The sequence below is a fragment of the Streptopelia decaocto genome, assembly GCF_964273445.1.
Source record: "Streptopelia decaocto genome assembly, chromosome: 5".
Classification (NCBI taxonomy): Eukaryota; Metazoa; Chordata; class Aves; order Columbiformes; family Columbidae; genus Streptopelia; species Streptopelia decaocto.
Genome location: NC_138659.1, coordinates 21401524 through 21416968, shown reverse-complemented (window position 1 = coordinate 21416968; position 15445 = coordinate 21401524). Strand labels below are relative to the sequence as shown.

At 35.6% G+C, this 15445-nt stretch overlaps 1 protein-coding gene across 5 annotated transcripts in view; it reads right to left on the bottom strand.

Annotated features, from left to right (window-relative positions):
- The window catches only part of COL11A1 (collagen type XI alpha 1 chain), a 148088-nt gene that overhangs the window by 89156 nt on the left and 43487 nt on the right, over positions 1 to 15445 (bottom strand). The window contains exons 6-13 of one of the 5 annotated variants that reach the window (XM_082053671.1): positions 9808 to 9924; positions 9388 to 9540; positions 9106 to 9201; positions 6669 to 6914; positions 4559 to 4621; positions 3604 to 3645; positions 3186 to 3248; positions 299 to 373 (exon numbers count right to left, since the gene is read on the bottom strand). In XM_082053671.1, the coding sequence (XP_081909797.1) occupies positions 299 to 373; positions 3186 to 3248; positions 3604 to 3645; positions 4559 to 4621; positions 6669 to 6914; positions 9106 to 9201; positions 9388 to 9540; positions 9808 to 9924 (855 nt within the window). The remainder of the gene's footprint in view (positions 1 to 298; positions 374 to 3185; positions 3249 to 3603; positions 3646 to 4558; positions 4622 to 6668; positions 6915 to 9105; positions 9202 to 9387; positions 9541 to 9807; positions 9925 to 15445) is intronic. The other 4 variants (XM_082053672.1, XM_082053673.1, XM_082053674.1 and 1 more) reach the window with 4 other exon arrangements.

Sequence of the window (15445 nt, the reverse complement as noted above, 5' to 3'; positions counted from 1 at the left end):
CTTGTTTAGGACATATAGTAGCAAATAATAGTTACTGTTGAAAATGTAAGGAGGATTTCAGTGGGTGTAATACAATCATGTAGGTTCCAATCTGGCAGTCATGCAGGAACTAAAGCATATGTTTTATTTGAGGAAAAAAGGTACCATATGATCTTCAAATGCTTACACCATAGAAGAAACTGCATCATTTTGCACTCCAAAGACAAAATCAGATGAAAAAAGAAAACACCGATACATTTTTTGAAACAAACTTCCTCGTTTTGGAGGCTGGTTACCCTGTAACTATAATACAACTTACCGGCAACATTAACATGGTACCTGGAGGACCTGCTAAACCATCAGCACCAGGGAGACCAGGGCGACCAGGTGGACCCTAAAGAAAAAATGGATGAGAGAAAATCGGATGAGAACAAAGAGATAGTTACATAAGATAAACCTTTTGAGTCACTCATACACACTTACACATGTATTCATAATGACACACTTGGAGGTTTAACATTCTCTTTGCTTTGTTATTCATCATTAGTGAGGTAAACAAAGAACTGAGTTTGGGGAAAACATTCAGCAATAGAAGAGAAAGCTATACAAAGACAAACTATATTAAAAAATGGAATATGGAGTACCTAGTTACGGAGGCTCTGCTCATGATTTCAAAGGTTGGGCAAGAGCTGAGATTTGCATTGCGTTCAAGTCTTTGCTTCATTTGACATAGAGAACTAACAACAGTGATTCTCTTTCCAGCCTTTGAGTAGGCTTCCTTTTCAAAGGCTACATTAGTTCTGCAGCTATAACTCAAAATGCATTTTTTATGAAATCTAGTTCTCCCTGAAAGTTTAAAAAGAGCTAAACCTTTTGTGTCAGCTGGAGCTGAAGACTTGTACCAATGTGTGTACATGACGCTCATCATTATTGATCCAACATGACGGATAGATAAACATTGCTGTTGTGACAACAGTTAGATTTAGATTTGCACCTTTCCTCCCAGCAATCTGCATGCTGCATTTTTACCAGCTGATGCTGTCAAGGGCAGGAAGGTCCTGCACCAGGAGTGCTGATTTGTCTGCTGCATGTCTGCCAGACAAAGCACTCATTCACCAGAATGCTCTCTGCAGGGTTGCAATGACAGACCAACGAACATCAAACGTTCTAACTGGTCCTTTCTGCTGCTCAGTAGTTGAATAAAACAATAGGAAAGCTGATCTGAAACAATTTGGTGTTTTATTCCCCTCTTCAAGAATTAAGTGCAGCAGTCTGTTACTGAGTCTGTTTGAGCTCTTTTTTAAAAAAAAGCCTGAAGTATCAAAAAATAGTTCCCTACTAATAACACATTACATATAAATCTTAAGTTGAGATTTATTACTAATTCAGATGTAAAATATTGAATACAATGTTGTAATTGTTGAAAAGAGTCATTATATATGCAGCCAATTTTGAAATTAGTTTACAAAATAGAAAAATAATTGAATGCACTGGCAAGGCACCCAAAGAACTTTCACTCTTGCCTGCAGTGATTTTATGCCACATGATTATGCATCTTTGTGAAGATTAGAACTGAAAGATTAGCTCATAAGATGAAGATTAGATTACTGAAGATGAAACTGAAGACTGGAATAGTTTTTCAATTTCTCCTTCAATTGTACCTTTTTATATGAGTGAAATTCATCCCTACAGTAAGTAAAAGTGAGACCACTTATGATCCTCTCCAGAAGGGTATATTCATTCATTTCTCAATTGTCTTATACCCATTATTAAGATTAGAATGATACAATAATTTAGTACAAAAACTGAAGCACCATAGGCAACTATAAAAAGTGGTGGATTTCTCAACTAATTGTTCTGTAGTTCTGTGCTTAAACAACATTCTCAATTATTCTACATATTAATGCAGGATATTTAAAACTAAGTAATGTGTTTTTCCTGAGTGGTAATTTTCTCAGAGTATCACTTTTCTAAATTTTCTGCCGAAGATGAAAAGCAGTCAGAATAGTTATAGCAAGAGCTAAAGCATTTGTTCATATACACTGATTGTTGATCAAGTAAAAAACCCAATCGGTCCATCTATGTTTAAAATTTAAAGTTAAGACATGTTATTTCATTAGGATGGAATCTGACAGTGGAATCCGGTTGCAGAAATCTGTATTGTTCTCATGAGTTTTGGTAACTCATTTCTATAATTATTTATTTGTGTGATGTGTCCTTTTTTTATATTAAACATGAAGTCTGTTCCACAACGGGCACATGATGTGTTTAGTCAAGAATTTCTTATGATGAATTCACTAAGCAGTTATTTTACAAAAGGATTACTATCAGTAGTTATTCCATTACGATGTGTTAAAATTCCTATTTTTTAAGTTTAAATTCCAAAATATGCTATTTAGCTAATTCACACAGAAGACATAAGAAAGGAGTGTGGATGCTGACTTACTCTCAAGGTGAAGCATTGTTGGGATTTTAAATTTATCTCATTGTTCAGTGAAGTAAGAGCATCTTCTCAACATCTTGTATACACAAATACAGAATGAATATGCTAGACTCATCAGTAAACTATCACTCATAAAACTCAGGAAAGTTGTTTTGGTAGCATATTTCCCTCAAATAAATACATTTAGGCTCTTCTAAAATGTGTTAGTTATAGCAGTAAGAAAAGGCTTGTAAGAACACATAAGACCAAAATAAGATCTTAAATTATATTCATGAGTGGATAGGGTTCTCATGCAGTATGTTATTTAATATGGCAAACAAACTCTGCCTAGATCATCTAAGTATTATCCATCACTTTAAATATTTCCATGTGTATTTTCATTCTGCAGAGCTTGTTTTTCTCCATATCTCTACATGTTATAGTTGAGGTCATACTGATTTTTTAAAAACTCTTTCAGATCCATAGGAAATGTTTGTACCTATTGCTTTATTATTTTTCAAAATACTTCAAATCAAAACAGAGAAATACAGACAAACAGGAACATAATTTTCTTCCTGTATTTACAGGATATATTTCTACCACTAAGGAAATCTTTGTCCAAATTCTCAGTTTATTTGCTCAGATGACTAAATCAGCCTCAGTTTCACTGAAGTTTCTTAACCCATGTATATATATTTCAGATCAGGATCTAACCCACTTAACCTTGTAGCAATTAGTGCAAGACATACCACAAATACCTAGGATAATCTGTTTGTTGACTTACCCTTTCACCAGGGTCACCTGGAGGACCAACAGGACCTTGTAGACCTGGGGGACCTGTAAGACCCTATAGAAAATGAATGACATTATTATGATGAATGTTTGCAGCATTTTTGAACTATTTTTTCTCTGGAAAGTTATGCTGAACACACATTTGGTATAAGGCAGCATACTTTTTTGTTTTCTTACAAAGATTTATATTCAACATTCAAAAGTCCGATTTTCATGTGCATTCATCTTGCAGCATGCTGTCACTTAAAATGCTCGAAATCACCTTATTTTATTCCCTTCTACAAATGCTAAGTCTAATATACCATTTGGGAATTATGATAAGAGCAATATTAACTGTGTCAACTCATGAATACCAAAGCACAGTGGATAAATCAAATGAAATAAAAGGAAATTGTGATTAATCTACTTACAGCAGGTCCTCTTGGTCCCGGTGGTCCCTCAATGAGCATACCCTACAGGGGATGAAACAAGATACTAAATTTGTCTTGTCTTGGAGAAAAATATAAAACATCTATTTAGCTGAACTACTAAAGTTAACATTTCTTAGTGTTTTGCTAAGCTTTTCTGGGGATCTTCCCTCCACAATTAGTAGAATTGGAATCTGAATTGTTGTATGGCTTTAAAAGTGATAAAGATTCCTAGGCAGGAGGGATTCTCATACGACTTTTTTTTTTTTTTTTAATGTTGTTAAAAAAATTTCTGTTAATAACTTCGGCTATTCTAAGTTGTGAGTCTCAATTCCTTTTTTTGAGTGCAGATGCTAGTTCAAATTCCAGGTAAGACCTACGAATATATGATCCTCACTTGTTCTTGGTTTTCCATAGGAAGGAGGACCAGACCAAAAAGCTGAAGCTAGCCGCTGTAAACTACTATTTAAAATTCTGTAAACTACTGATCCCTTACCGTGCTTATGACCAAGTTGTAATCTCTGAAGAAAGTATTTAATTAAACTTTTAGTAGTTTGATTGCACCAGCACAGGTTGAACACACAAGCATTTATTGAACCTCTCAGATGGACTTCCTTGCTCTTGCTGAAAGCTGTAGTTACAGTGTTACCTGTGCCTAAGGGGAAGCTATCTCTGTAGGTCTGTCCAAGCTGAAGTTACTAAATGGCCCGTAGAGCAGATCCATGCTCTGCTCTCCTCTGCACACATTTAAGCAACATGTGGCTCATCAAAAGGGAAGGTTGAACTGGCTACTGTCTCTTATTGCTTTTATACCATCCACACTGCAGGTGATAGTTTCAGAGATCACGGATAAGGTTACTGGCATCCTGTCATGAACAGCATGGCTTGATAATGGTGTATCAACAGTGTACAAATGTTACATAGTGCTAAAAAATACCTCGCCCCCATCTGTACTTACAGGTTCAATCACAGCTGGTTCCCCCTTTTGGCCTTTTTCTCCATAAGCCCCATGTCCAGTCACCTAGTCAGTAAAAACAGCCCCAAAAATGAAAATAAGTAGAAAGTCTAAGGACCTAGCACAACAAAGAACTGTAGCAATCTGTAACTGAAAGCTAAAGCTGGAACTGATCTGTGCTACGAAAAATACATCACAGGCACAATCATATCAAACAAAGATATTTAATACATGTGAAATGGAAAATGCAAAAACTGCATGCATACTTTTCAAATTATTGGATATTGTCAATTTGTAGTTTTCCAATAAGATGCAATAGTTTGCATCCCATTAGAAATTTGGACTTAGAATCTAAAACTTCTGTGTGCAACTCACAAAGTTCTTTCATATTTGAATGAACGTATTCTTGACAATTAACAAAGACTCTTTATGGCACTTTTTTTTCTTTCAATAGAGTGATTCTACATTTGCACTAAAATAGCTGAGGATTTGAAAAGGTTGAGGATAATGTCACTGTATTTCAATATTAAATATTTTGGAAAAGAAAAACAGAGATATAGATTCATGGCTTGTGCAATTTGTGTTGATTTATAAAGGCACAGATCTCACTAGTAACAGTGCAATAGTTCACAAAAATCAAGTAGCAAGTGCTATAGATAATTATGTTTTATTACGTTAATGAAAATTGGTTGTAAAAATGACATCGAGTCTCCATCTTTGGAAATACTGCCCCTTTTTTGAAAGTTTCCAGGTATCAAGTACTTTTCGTCTTGCCATTTTTGTCAAAGGTGTTCTAAATACATTCATGTGTCAAAGGAAAATGATATGATATCTCTGGTTCAGCAGATGGGAGTTGTAATAAAGTTGGCACAGGTCAGAGCCTGGGTTCTCATTCAAGCTCTCTGACTCCCTCAGTTTTGTAGCAAGGCATTTTAAGTTGAAATTTACACCACAGGATCGAGTCTGCATTGTCATTTGCTTAATGCAGGCACAAATGGTGCCTTATGGGCTCTTTGCTTTGCAGATAATCTGACCTTTTCTGTGTCATTCTGCCACAGTGTCCCCATCTGGGCTAGAAGGAAAAAAGTAAGCTTGTATCACATTGCATAGATAAGGATCATTAAAAAATACAATGACCTTAACAGGCTTTAGAAAGGAATGATAAAAGAAATACAGAAGTATGGGTTTCAAAGTTGGCAGAGAAAAGTAACCTCACAGCATTTGCTGTTATTTCTTGTATCCTTTGTAAACTAAAGTTTTGAGTTTGTGAGGAGAAAATAAAGGTAAGACTGAGCAAATACTGCAAACAAAATTCTCCTTTCCTACTATACTCAAGGCCTTCCCAATTAAAAATCCAAATAAGAATTAATTTTGCTTCCAGTCTTACTTATATTAATTTTCTTTGCAGCTTCCACAGTCTGGTAAACTGATAAACAAGGATCTTGGCACAACTAAAGGAAAATTAAAGCCTTGCTGTTAAGCCTGTGATTAAGTCAGAGGGAAAGAGAGAGCTATAAAACACACACAAAAGAGCATGATTCACAGGATCCACCATGTCATCCTATCTTTCCTTATATATCCCAAGCTGTTAAATCACTCCCACAAGTCATAAACCTGTCACAATTGACTAAGTTTATTTTCATGGAAGGGTTCAGACCTTCACCTTCCCACTCATTAATTTTCTCCCTGTAAAGTTGCAGAAGCGATAGGATTCTAGACACTTATATGCATTTCAACTTCTTAAGGTAATCATATGAAAATATTAATTACAGTACTTGGATTAGAAGTTTATTTCTTTCCAGCTTTAGCTCTCATTTTGGAAGATCTTAAAACCTGTTCATTTTATAATTTTTAATTCCACCTCTTCTTTCATCTCCCTCCCATCTTCAACCCTCCCTTCAGCAAAAGAGACAAAAGCCTTGCATTTAAGAAAATCAAAAGGTCAGGATTACTAAAAGAAGAGAATAGGCCTGCTCCAAAGCCTATAGAAAGTAAGAATATATCTAATATGGACAAGTAGCTCTGGATCAGGGTCTGTACAGTTCTGAGTCTGTATAACTGTAAAAGATCCACTAAATTAAATTATTCTGCATTATACCTCTAATCAACTTACGCTGGTTTCTGTGATATCGGTCTCTGCAGGAACACCTGGACCAAACTCCTCATTAGTAGAATCAGTTGGTTTCTCTTCATATTCTTTATATTCATAAAAGTCATATTCGCCTAAATCTCCATCTACCAGCAGATCAGATTCACTGAGGTCTACTCCTCTGCTTCCATATTCAGTTTCCTCAGTTTTTTTATCATAATCCTCTCCAGTTACGTATTCTTCAGCAAATACTTCTTCAACAGGATTTTGCTATTCATATCAGTAGCAAAGATTTGGAAATAGGAGGAATACATGGGTTATTGTTAGTAAAGCAATGTAAGCATATGCTGATCCACCATGATGACTTGTCAAAAGAAGAAAGAACAGTAGAACTACAGCATATTGTCTTTTAATTAGAGTCTGAAGGAATGGAAGTCCAGTCTTTCAGAGTAATTAAAAGATCTTTCTATTAAGTAGTACAAAGAAGTAATGCCTTTTTAAAAATTTACAAAAACACTGAATTCAATATATCCAGTACGCTACGTGTGCTGCCTGCTTAATGTTACTTTAGTGCCAAATACACCTAAATTTCCCTGCTTGGTTTCACACTTACAAGCATTCATGAATGGATATGTGCACTGCAATGAACAATGAATAAATTCAGAGCTTTTACCAATAGCAATGTACAGGAAGTGTAAGCAGCACTTCAGTTAAGCCCAGCCTTATACATTATTCTGTGTTGATAAATACCAATGCTGAGCTAAATGTTTCTACTTCTTTTCTCCTGTTAATGATTTTGCACTTTATTTATCACTTTAAAAGTCATGGTTCATGTCTGTCATGGACATTTATATACTTTTTGTCTGAGTCAAATTCCACCTGCAAAACTCACGTTAATTCATTAATTTTATTATTTCTGAAATCTAAACTTCCATCTTCAAGTATGTAAACTGTCAAACCAAGCAACTGACTTACAAGCGCCAAAGCAGTTTAAAAGAATGCTATATTTGAGATGTACGAAACCATTTTGGGGGCGAGGGGGGAGTAAAAAAGAGTACTGTTTTATTCTGTTACACAGGTCTCTTGAAAGGATAGTTTTGAAAGAAATCAAAGTTCAGATATTACTAATATGAGATCGATATTCTAGACGGTAAGACAAGATGAAGTAGTATAATTTAAGAATATATTAAGAAGCTAATCAACATTCAGATTAATAAAAAAATATCTTGATCTAATAATGATATTGAAATATATTGTAATTAAAATAGAAGGCCGGGTTCTGATTTAACAGTTGGTGAATTCCATTAGCTACTGGGCTATGCCTTTTGCCTTACAGCTAGAGTAAATGCAGATCTGAACCAATTCTAAGCCAATTTTTTCCTTTATGTAGAACTGCTCTGACTAAGGAGAGCATTAACACTTTGGATCTACCTCATTACAACTGCAGTATTGTACAATTGGCACATAATTGCCCAAGAAACAGAATTATTTCACTATACCTCTGTTGATCAACTTGTGAGAAGTAAACATGAGATTTAACATAAGAATAGTCTACAGTACATTGAGTCAAAAATACCTTAATTCACCTTCATCTTCCAAGATACAGAGGAAGAAAAACAAAAAAAAAAATGGGGACCCTTTCAAATGTCCAGGGCGGGGGGAGGGGAGGAGGGAGGAAGGGGCAGTTTTGTACATCTTTTAAGCGACGTATCTTCATTTTGAAAGGAAAATGTAAAAGAAAAATGCAACAATATTTCTTATAATCAGCCATCATTTTTCTAAAACTAGCATTGATTAATATCCAGACATATTAATCAACACTGGCTTAGGTGTAGTAACCTTAAAATAACATTTAGGTTTGTCATTGTGGCTTTCTAAAAACATGGTTTCTAACATAAGTCAAAATAATGACGTTACCCTTTTTTGACAGTTCGAAATACATTTCATTTGAAAAGAACATCAGTGAAAAGCAAATAATTTGGTTTTGTTAGCTGAGGGACTATTAAAAGGAAATGATGGCTTCTGACTCAATTCAACATGCTGCTATGGTTTCAGCCACTCGTTGTCTTGTGTTAGGCTCATTTTATGCTGCATCTTAAGAATTACAGGAAAAATTAGAGGCTCCACTTCCTAGTAGATGGGGAAGACTATGTGTAGTATTAACCTGGTTTATACTAGACGTAGCTCCATTCACATCCACACTGAATGCAACAAGCCTGCATTCCCACAGCATATTTCACTGAACAGTTTCCAGAATCATGAAGATTCAATGGGGGGTTCTGCACAAGAAAACAGTAGGTTCTGATATTGGTTGAGGAAGCATAAATTTGCATTAACTGCTATTATAGATATGTATACTACACAGGCATTCATCCTTTTAAAATGTGTTTGTGCTTTTTTAATCCTTGAAATCTGCTGGGCAAGTATTTTTGCCTATCATTTTCTCAAGAGTCCTCATTACCTCATTTGCTTCAGTAGTTCTGGAGGGAGCTTCTGTCTGGGGCCCATAGTCATTTTCAGCTATGCTATATTCTTGAAATCCATCAACAAAGTTTGCCTAGTATTAAAGAAAAAGAAAAAGTATATTATTAAAAAAAATAGGAAAAATTCAAGAGGTATCACTTTGATTCAGGTTATGATATTAGCCAGACGTATTCATCTAGTGGGGTTAGGTTTTTTTTTTCTTATTATCAGAGATCTTCCAGTCTTGGTATGGGAAAGATCTTGATTTTTTCTTGGCTACCTTTACCCCTAGTTTGCCTTTTGTTGCTTCTTGATAACTTTTCTTCTTCTTGGATGCATATTTTTCAGATTTTTTTGTTGTGGCCTTTTGAGGTTTGTCCTTTGAGCTAGCGGCCACTGTCCTCTTCTTCTTTTTGACCATGGCTTTCTTTTTCTGCAAACGTTATGAAAGATGGAATGGGAAAACATAAATAAAATGAAAAGAAAATTGAGAAAGCATGAATGAAAGAAGGGTAACCAAACGTGAGATGAATGCTGTCAGCCATGAGACCTCCCATCTCTAACTGCAAGCGTAACAGCTACAGAATAAAGAAATGAGTGAAAGGAAAACATTAAGCTTATATACAGAAGACACAAATTGACAAACCATGTGGTAGGAGACAGCTGGACACCACACAACAAGCAGATCAGACTCTGTTACCTCTGTTTGTGCTACTGTCTCTTCGAACAGTGGGGGTCCCTCTGTTACAGAATCAGTTTCTTTATAATCTGCATCCCCATACTCATAGTCATATTCGATAAAATCTTCTGGTGTGTACTACATTGCAAATGGAAAAATATCAGGCATGCCCATGTTAGTGGTAGCAAACTAGATTAGCAATACTGGAAAGCATCTTAACCTTTACTTAGGAATAAAGCTTAAGGAAATTAAGGTAGTATGAACAATTCAATACAGTTATTCATTTGGGGTAAAAATACAATTTCTTATTTCTTTCAAAGCACAATATAAAAGCAATAAAAAAGCAAGCAGTAGTGCCAGGAAACAACTCTTTTATTGGACTGTGCAGGAGAATCAACTATAATTTGGAATACTTGGAGCACCAAATGATCTTTGTGAAATCATATATTTATTTAATCTTTAAATTGCAAATAATGCCTCTTTTTACCTATACTCTTCTACCTCCTCTTGTTTGCTGGAGAGTTCTCAAAACCAGGGAAGCTACATGGTACACACTGCCTGAACAAAAGCTTCACTGATATAATTTCATTTAAAGGTAAGATCCTCAGCTGCTGCAAATTGCTCCATAGCTCTGTATCTATAATAACTAGTATCAAACGGAGATTTGGCCCACAGAACTTTTACAAGAAAAAATTGAGTTAGAATTGGCTAGTGTAATGTTGTGAACATGAACTAGGAAGCCAGGAACTCTTGAGCTGTAATCCTGGCTGTGCCACGAAGATATTGGTCTAGATATTACATGCACCCAGTACTACTCATCACAGCTGAGAAGGGCAGCTTTAAACTATGTTACCACACCTGTCATGCTTGAAGCTACAGAAACGGGTTGGTCCTGTAAATTAAAGCAGCTTCATGGCTGCTACCAATTCTCTTTATAGGCCCAGAGAGCCAAAGGAAGGTGGAACTGTGGCCAGAATCTGGCCAAGTGTCTTTTTTCCCCTTGTTAAGGAAGAAATATTCTAATGTGGCTCATGTGAGCTAGCCACTTCTGAAATCTCTCTCCTGTTACAAGTCAGCATCACTGTCTGTAAAGCAAAGACAATATCTGTTTCTTCCATTAGATTGTTGAGAAGATTAGTAAATTACATTTCTAAATGACTCTGAAGATTCATAGAAGCCATAAATATAATCAGCAACAGAAAGAGATTGACATTTAGAAGAAATTGTAAATGAGATTAAAACTGACCTCCATATACCAAAATATATTCTACCATGTGACCAAATAACTGGTTTAACTGTTTTCTCTGGTGAAGCCTTCTGACACAATACTTGTACTTATGATTTTAGTGTGCGGAAAATATGGAGAAGCTGATTTCCTCGGGAAGCGTAAGACTGACACTGAAAGGTCTTAATCACCTAGAAACCCCTTTACATGGGTTTCTGTTAATTCACTCCTGTGACTCCTCAGAGTCCTACTACAACCAACAGCTTTTCTTAAAGAGAAGATACAGATTCTTTTAAGAAGTCAGATGCTTTTTGTTTGATTATCCTTTTGATTATTTCTACACCCATGCACATAGAACTTGGCTAGGCATGACATTTCATAAACATATAGAAAGAATGCAACATACTTTTGGTAATTGTCCAAAACTATATTGCACATTAATAAGAGAACTTCAAACTACACTTAAATAACAAAACATTCATCATTTCTGGTGGAGAATATCTTATCTGTGAAGTATAATGGTGCTTTATCTCTGCCTGTTATATAACGTAAGCCATGATTTGAATTCATCAGTGGTACTGTTGGCATTACAGAAATAAATTGATTCTATTTATACTTTTCAAAATCAGCAGCATTGTGGACTTGAACCTGGTAGGTACTATGTGATTATTCTCTTCCTGTTCAGTAAATTCGGATTTAGTCCTAATCCCAATGAAGTCAATGGAACATCTTTGACTTGTACATGGTATTGTTTGAGGGCCTCATCCGCAGTGATAATACATTTTTACAGATGTGTAAATGTATAAAAACCTGTTTTCTGGCTTGTGCAGTTCTGGAAATGCAACTGAATACAACTTGTTTCTACTGAAGGATACCACTGGCGTCCAAAAAAGAAAACACAGTGACAAGTTTCTAGGAGACCATAAGCAGCCATATAAAGGAACTAAAGAAAAGAAATAACCACATGGATAAAAACAGCCCTTTTGAAATAGTTACAGAATAGCATTGAAATTGTTGTATTTATTTGGAAATTATAAAAATGTGTACAAAATGCATAGAATCTGATTATCTTATGTTGAAAAGTCCATGCAAACTAGGTTGATCTACAAGAAAAGTCATCTTTATTGGAATATACCTCTTCAAACTTAGTCACTCTGTCCTACCAGTGACAACTCATTTCATACTTTTAAATGCTTCATCAGACAAACAACAAGAATCAAACACTCTGCTATGTAATTTTTATTGGTACCAAAACAGTAGACACTACTCATGTTAAATATTATCCAATACCTTAAGGGATAATTGGAGGAATATTTTGGAGAGAACTACTGTTTCATTAGCTGGATTTAAATTTAAATATGCTGTTAGGAATTTGTTTTAATAATTTCCAGATACATAGATTCCTTTTTAGTAAGCATTGTAGACTTATTCTGAATCTGGAAGCATTCATTCCAGCATTCATTTTGACCAATTAACAATTACATTATAACTCTGTGTTGCAAAGTATTATAACTGTTTTTCAAATTTCCGTAGTACGGCTTCCCTCAAGGTAAGCTGAATGGCTGTGCTGAGTTGTGCCAAGTATGTGACTAATAAAATTACAACAGTGAGTTACAAAAAGTTCTTCAGAGACCATAAATTAAACAGAAATGTTGACTGGGGAAAAAAAAAAAACAAGAAAGGAAAAATATCTGTGCCAAGTATGTTAGTATTAAAAAAAGAAAGTGGTGGATAAATTGATATTTATGCTAAGATCTGCCAGAGGCATAGTTTGGAAAGCCAGACATTTATGAATGAGAACTAAAAAACACATACAAAAAAGCATGAGTATGTGGAGAGTATTGCATCTATTGCATCATGCATAACCACACAGAAAATACTTCACTTTTGGGTATGGTGCGTCATTCATTTCTATTAAAGAAAATGAAATTTCTTGACATTTTCAAAACATTATCACAAATACAGCGGTACATTTGGGTTGCAATGATACGCAGGCACACAGACAAAAAGCACAGGAATGGATGAAGAGTGGGGAATGCCAGTTTCCATGCTGGAATCAGATTACTGCCATGCAAGTGAAGATCTTCTCCATGGGCTTTTTTTTCTTCCTTTTTAAGAGCACAGTATCAGAGGGGTATTAAGAAAATTCTTGAATCTACAAGCTAGGACATGTGGCCACTGTGCTGAAACCATATTCAAGAAGTTCCTATTTGGCAGTACTTTGCAGACCCCTTGCTACAAGGGGGACAAGTAGGAACATGTCGTAGCCCTACGCTTCCTACATAGAAAGACCTTACTTTTAGCAATCCTTCCTTTCCAGATGTTTCTTTCCGAAAGACAAGCAACTCTAGTCTTTCAGGCCAGCTAATAAACAGAGAGAATATGTTTTGTACTGTATTGCATGGGTTCTCTTGCAATTAGTGAAATATAGATGCAAAATCTTCCAGATGTATTTCCTGAGGCACAATCTGTCCATATGAAGGAATGCACCTCTACGCTCCTAACTTGTAGTAAAGATGTACTTTAGAAACATGTTTTACTCTACAGCATGATTTTACCAACTCAACCTGAAAAAGGCTATTCCCCACTTATAAGATGAGACAACAGAACTGGTAAAGGACTGGCCAGTTAAATGAGGACAAAATTTACTAACACTAGGAACAGGTTTAACGGAGTGAATAATTGGGCTTTAGACACCTGTTGTGAAGCTGGCACTCTGGCTTACCCTGCCATTAACAGTCAATATTGGAAATGTGGCACATATTCCTCCTTTTTTCAGGAGCTACACGACTATAAGGTCACTTTTAACAAATGACCAGAGACGGCAATGTGACCCACTCAATTTGACACCTCAACAAACCTTAAGAAAAGTGCCATCACATTTTGGATCCTGACATTTCTGAGTGCAAAACCCATGCTACCTCAGGCCTTGCTACTAGTACACAGAAGCTGGGGAGTTCACAGAAATCTGTCATGGTTGCACTGCTAATCAAAGGAAAGAGACTCTTGAAAATACAGGAGAAAGCATCTAGAATCTCAAAATTAATTAATGCAAATGGAAAAATATCTTCTGCCACTTTCTAAATTTAGTTAGGACTACTAACTCCAGGAAGAAATCAAAGCCAGGAATGAAAGCAAGTATGACAGAGACAAAGAGTGTAGTTGAAGAAAGCATAATTTGTTTCATTAGCTGTATACTAAAAGAAGATACTACTTGCCAGGAATGCAGCCAGAGAATCAAGAAACTGGAATGGGATTTAAAGGGACACTCCCCTTGTGGATGATTTTGATGATCCTTCTATGGGTACTCTTAGCCAGGAGCAACATATACCTACCACAACTGTGCAGCATCAGTTCAATCCTGTTTAAGACATCTGTCTATGAAAGTTTACCTAAACCCTAATACTGGTAGATAATGGGATAGTTACATATCTGAGGCAATTGAGATGAGATTCACGAAGTCCTCATAGTACTAGCAAAATAGATACAACTGTATTAACCTTCCTGGTGATTTCCCATGAATATCAAAAAGATGTACTCAAAATGATATCGTCAACTTGGACAATAGCTTGAACTCAGTGAGAGATTTCAGCTTAGAGACATCAAGTTATACGCACTTCAAATGTGATCTAATTTTCTGTTGTTTTTCTTCTCTTGTAGGACCACCAATAGTTACAGAACAGCCGTTCTTGTAATGAATATTGCATATGACTGTCTTCTTACAAATGAAAGGAAGAATAAAACCTGCTGTTTCTTGCTGGGACAAAATTTTTCCACTATGACCTCATGCTTTCTTTACCAGAGTGATTATATTACACTACCAGATCATCGCGCAATTCCAATTAAAGAGATGAACTGTTTTCTTCATCAGATGAATTTTAGAAGCAGAAGACCAGCAGCATTCAAGATCTGTTTCAACTGTGGAATGACTTAAATATTCTGAAGACAGCCTTACTCTGAAAAAGAATCTTCTGCTATCCATACTCTAAAACCCTACCCCCCATTCCAACATGTAGATTTTAGCAATTTTTGCTTTACCTTTCCAAATTACAAGGAACTGACAATCTAAATCATAAACGAAAGAACTGTCATGTGCTAAACTTTTCTATTGCCTAAATATTATGATAAATCATCTAGCTAGCTAAGGAGGCAAAGATGACTTTGAAACATTCTAGACCCCCTAACACTGTACAAAATACAAAAAATAAAGAATGCCAAGCAAAATGAGGGTTTTAAAAATCAGATGCAGTAGTATAAAAAAATAAACAGTTGTAGATATCAAACTTAGGGCAGAAGGAAAGATGAAAGATTTAAAAGATGGCCTCTTCTACCACATAGTCCTTATATTATTCATAGAAGTGACAAAAGCAAGGACATAAAAGGAGAGAAGAAAATCTTCGACTTCCAAAGACAGACTCTGTCAAAAGAAGAAGA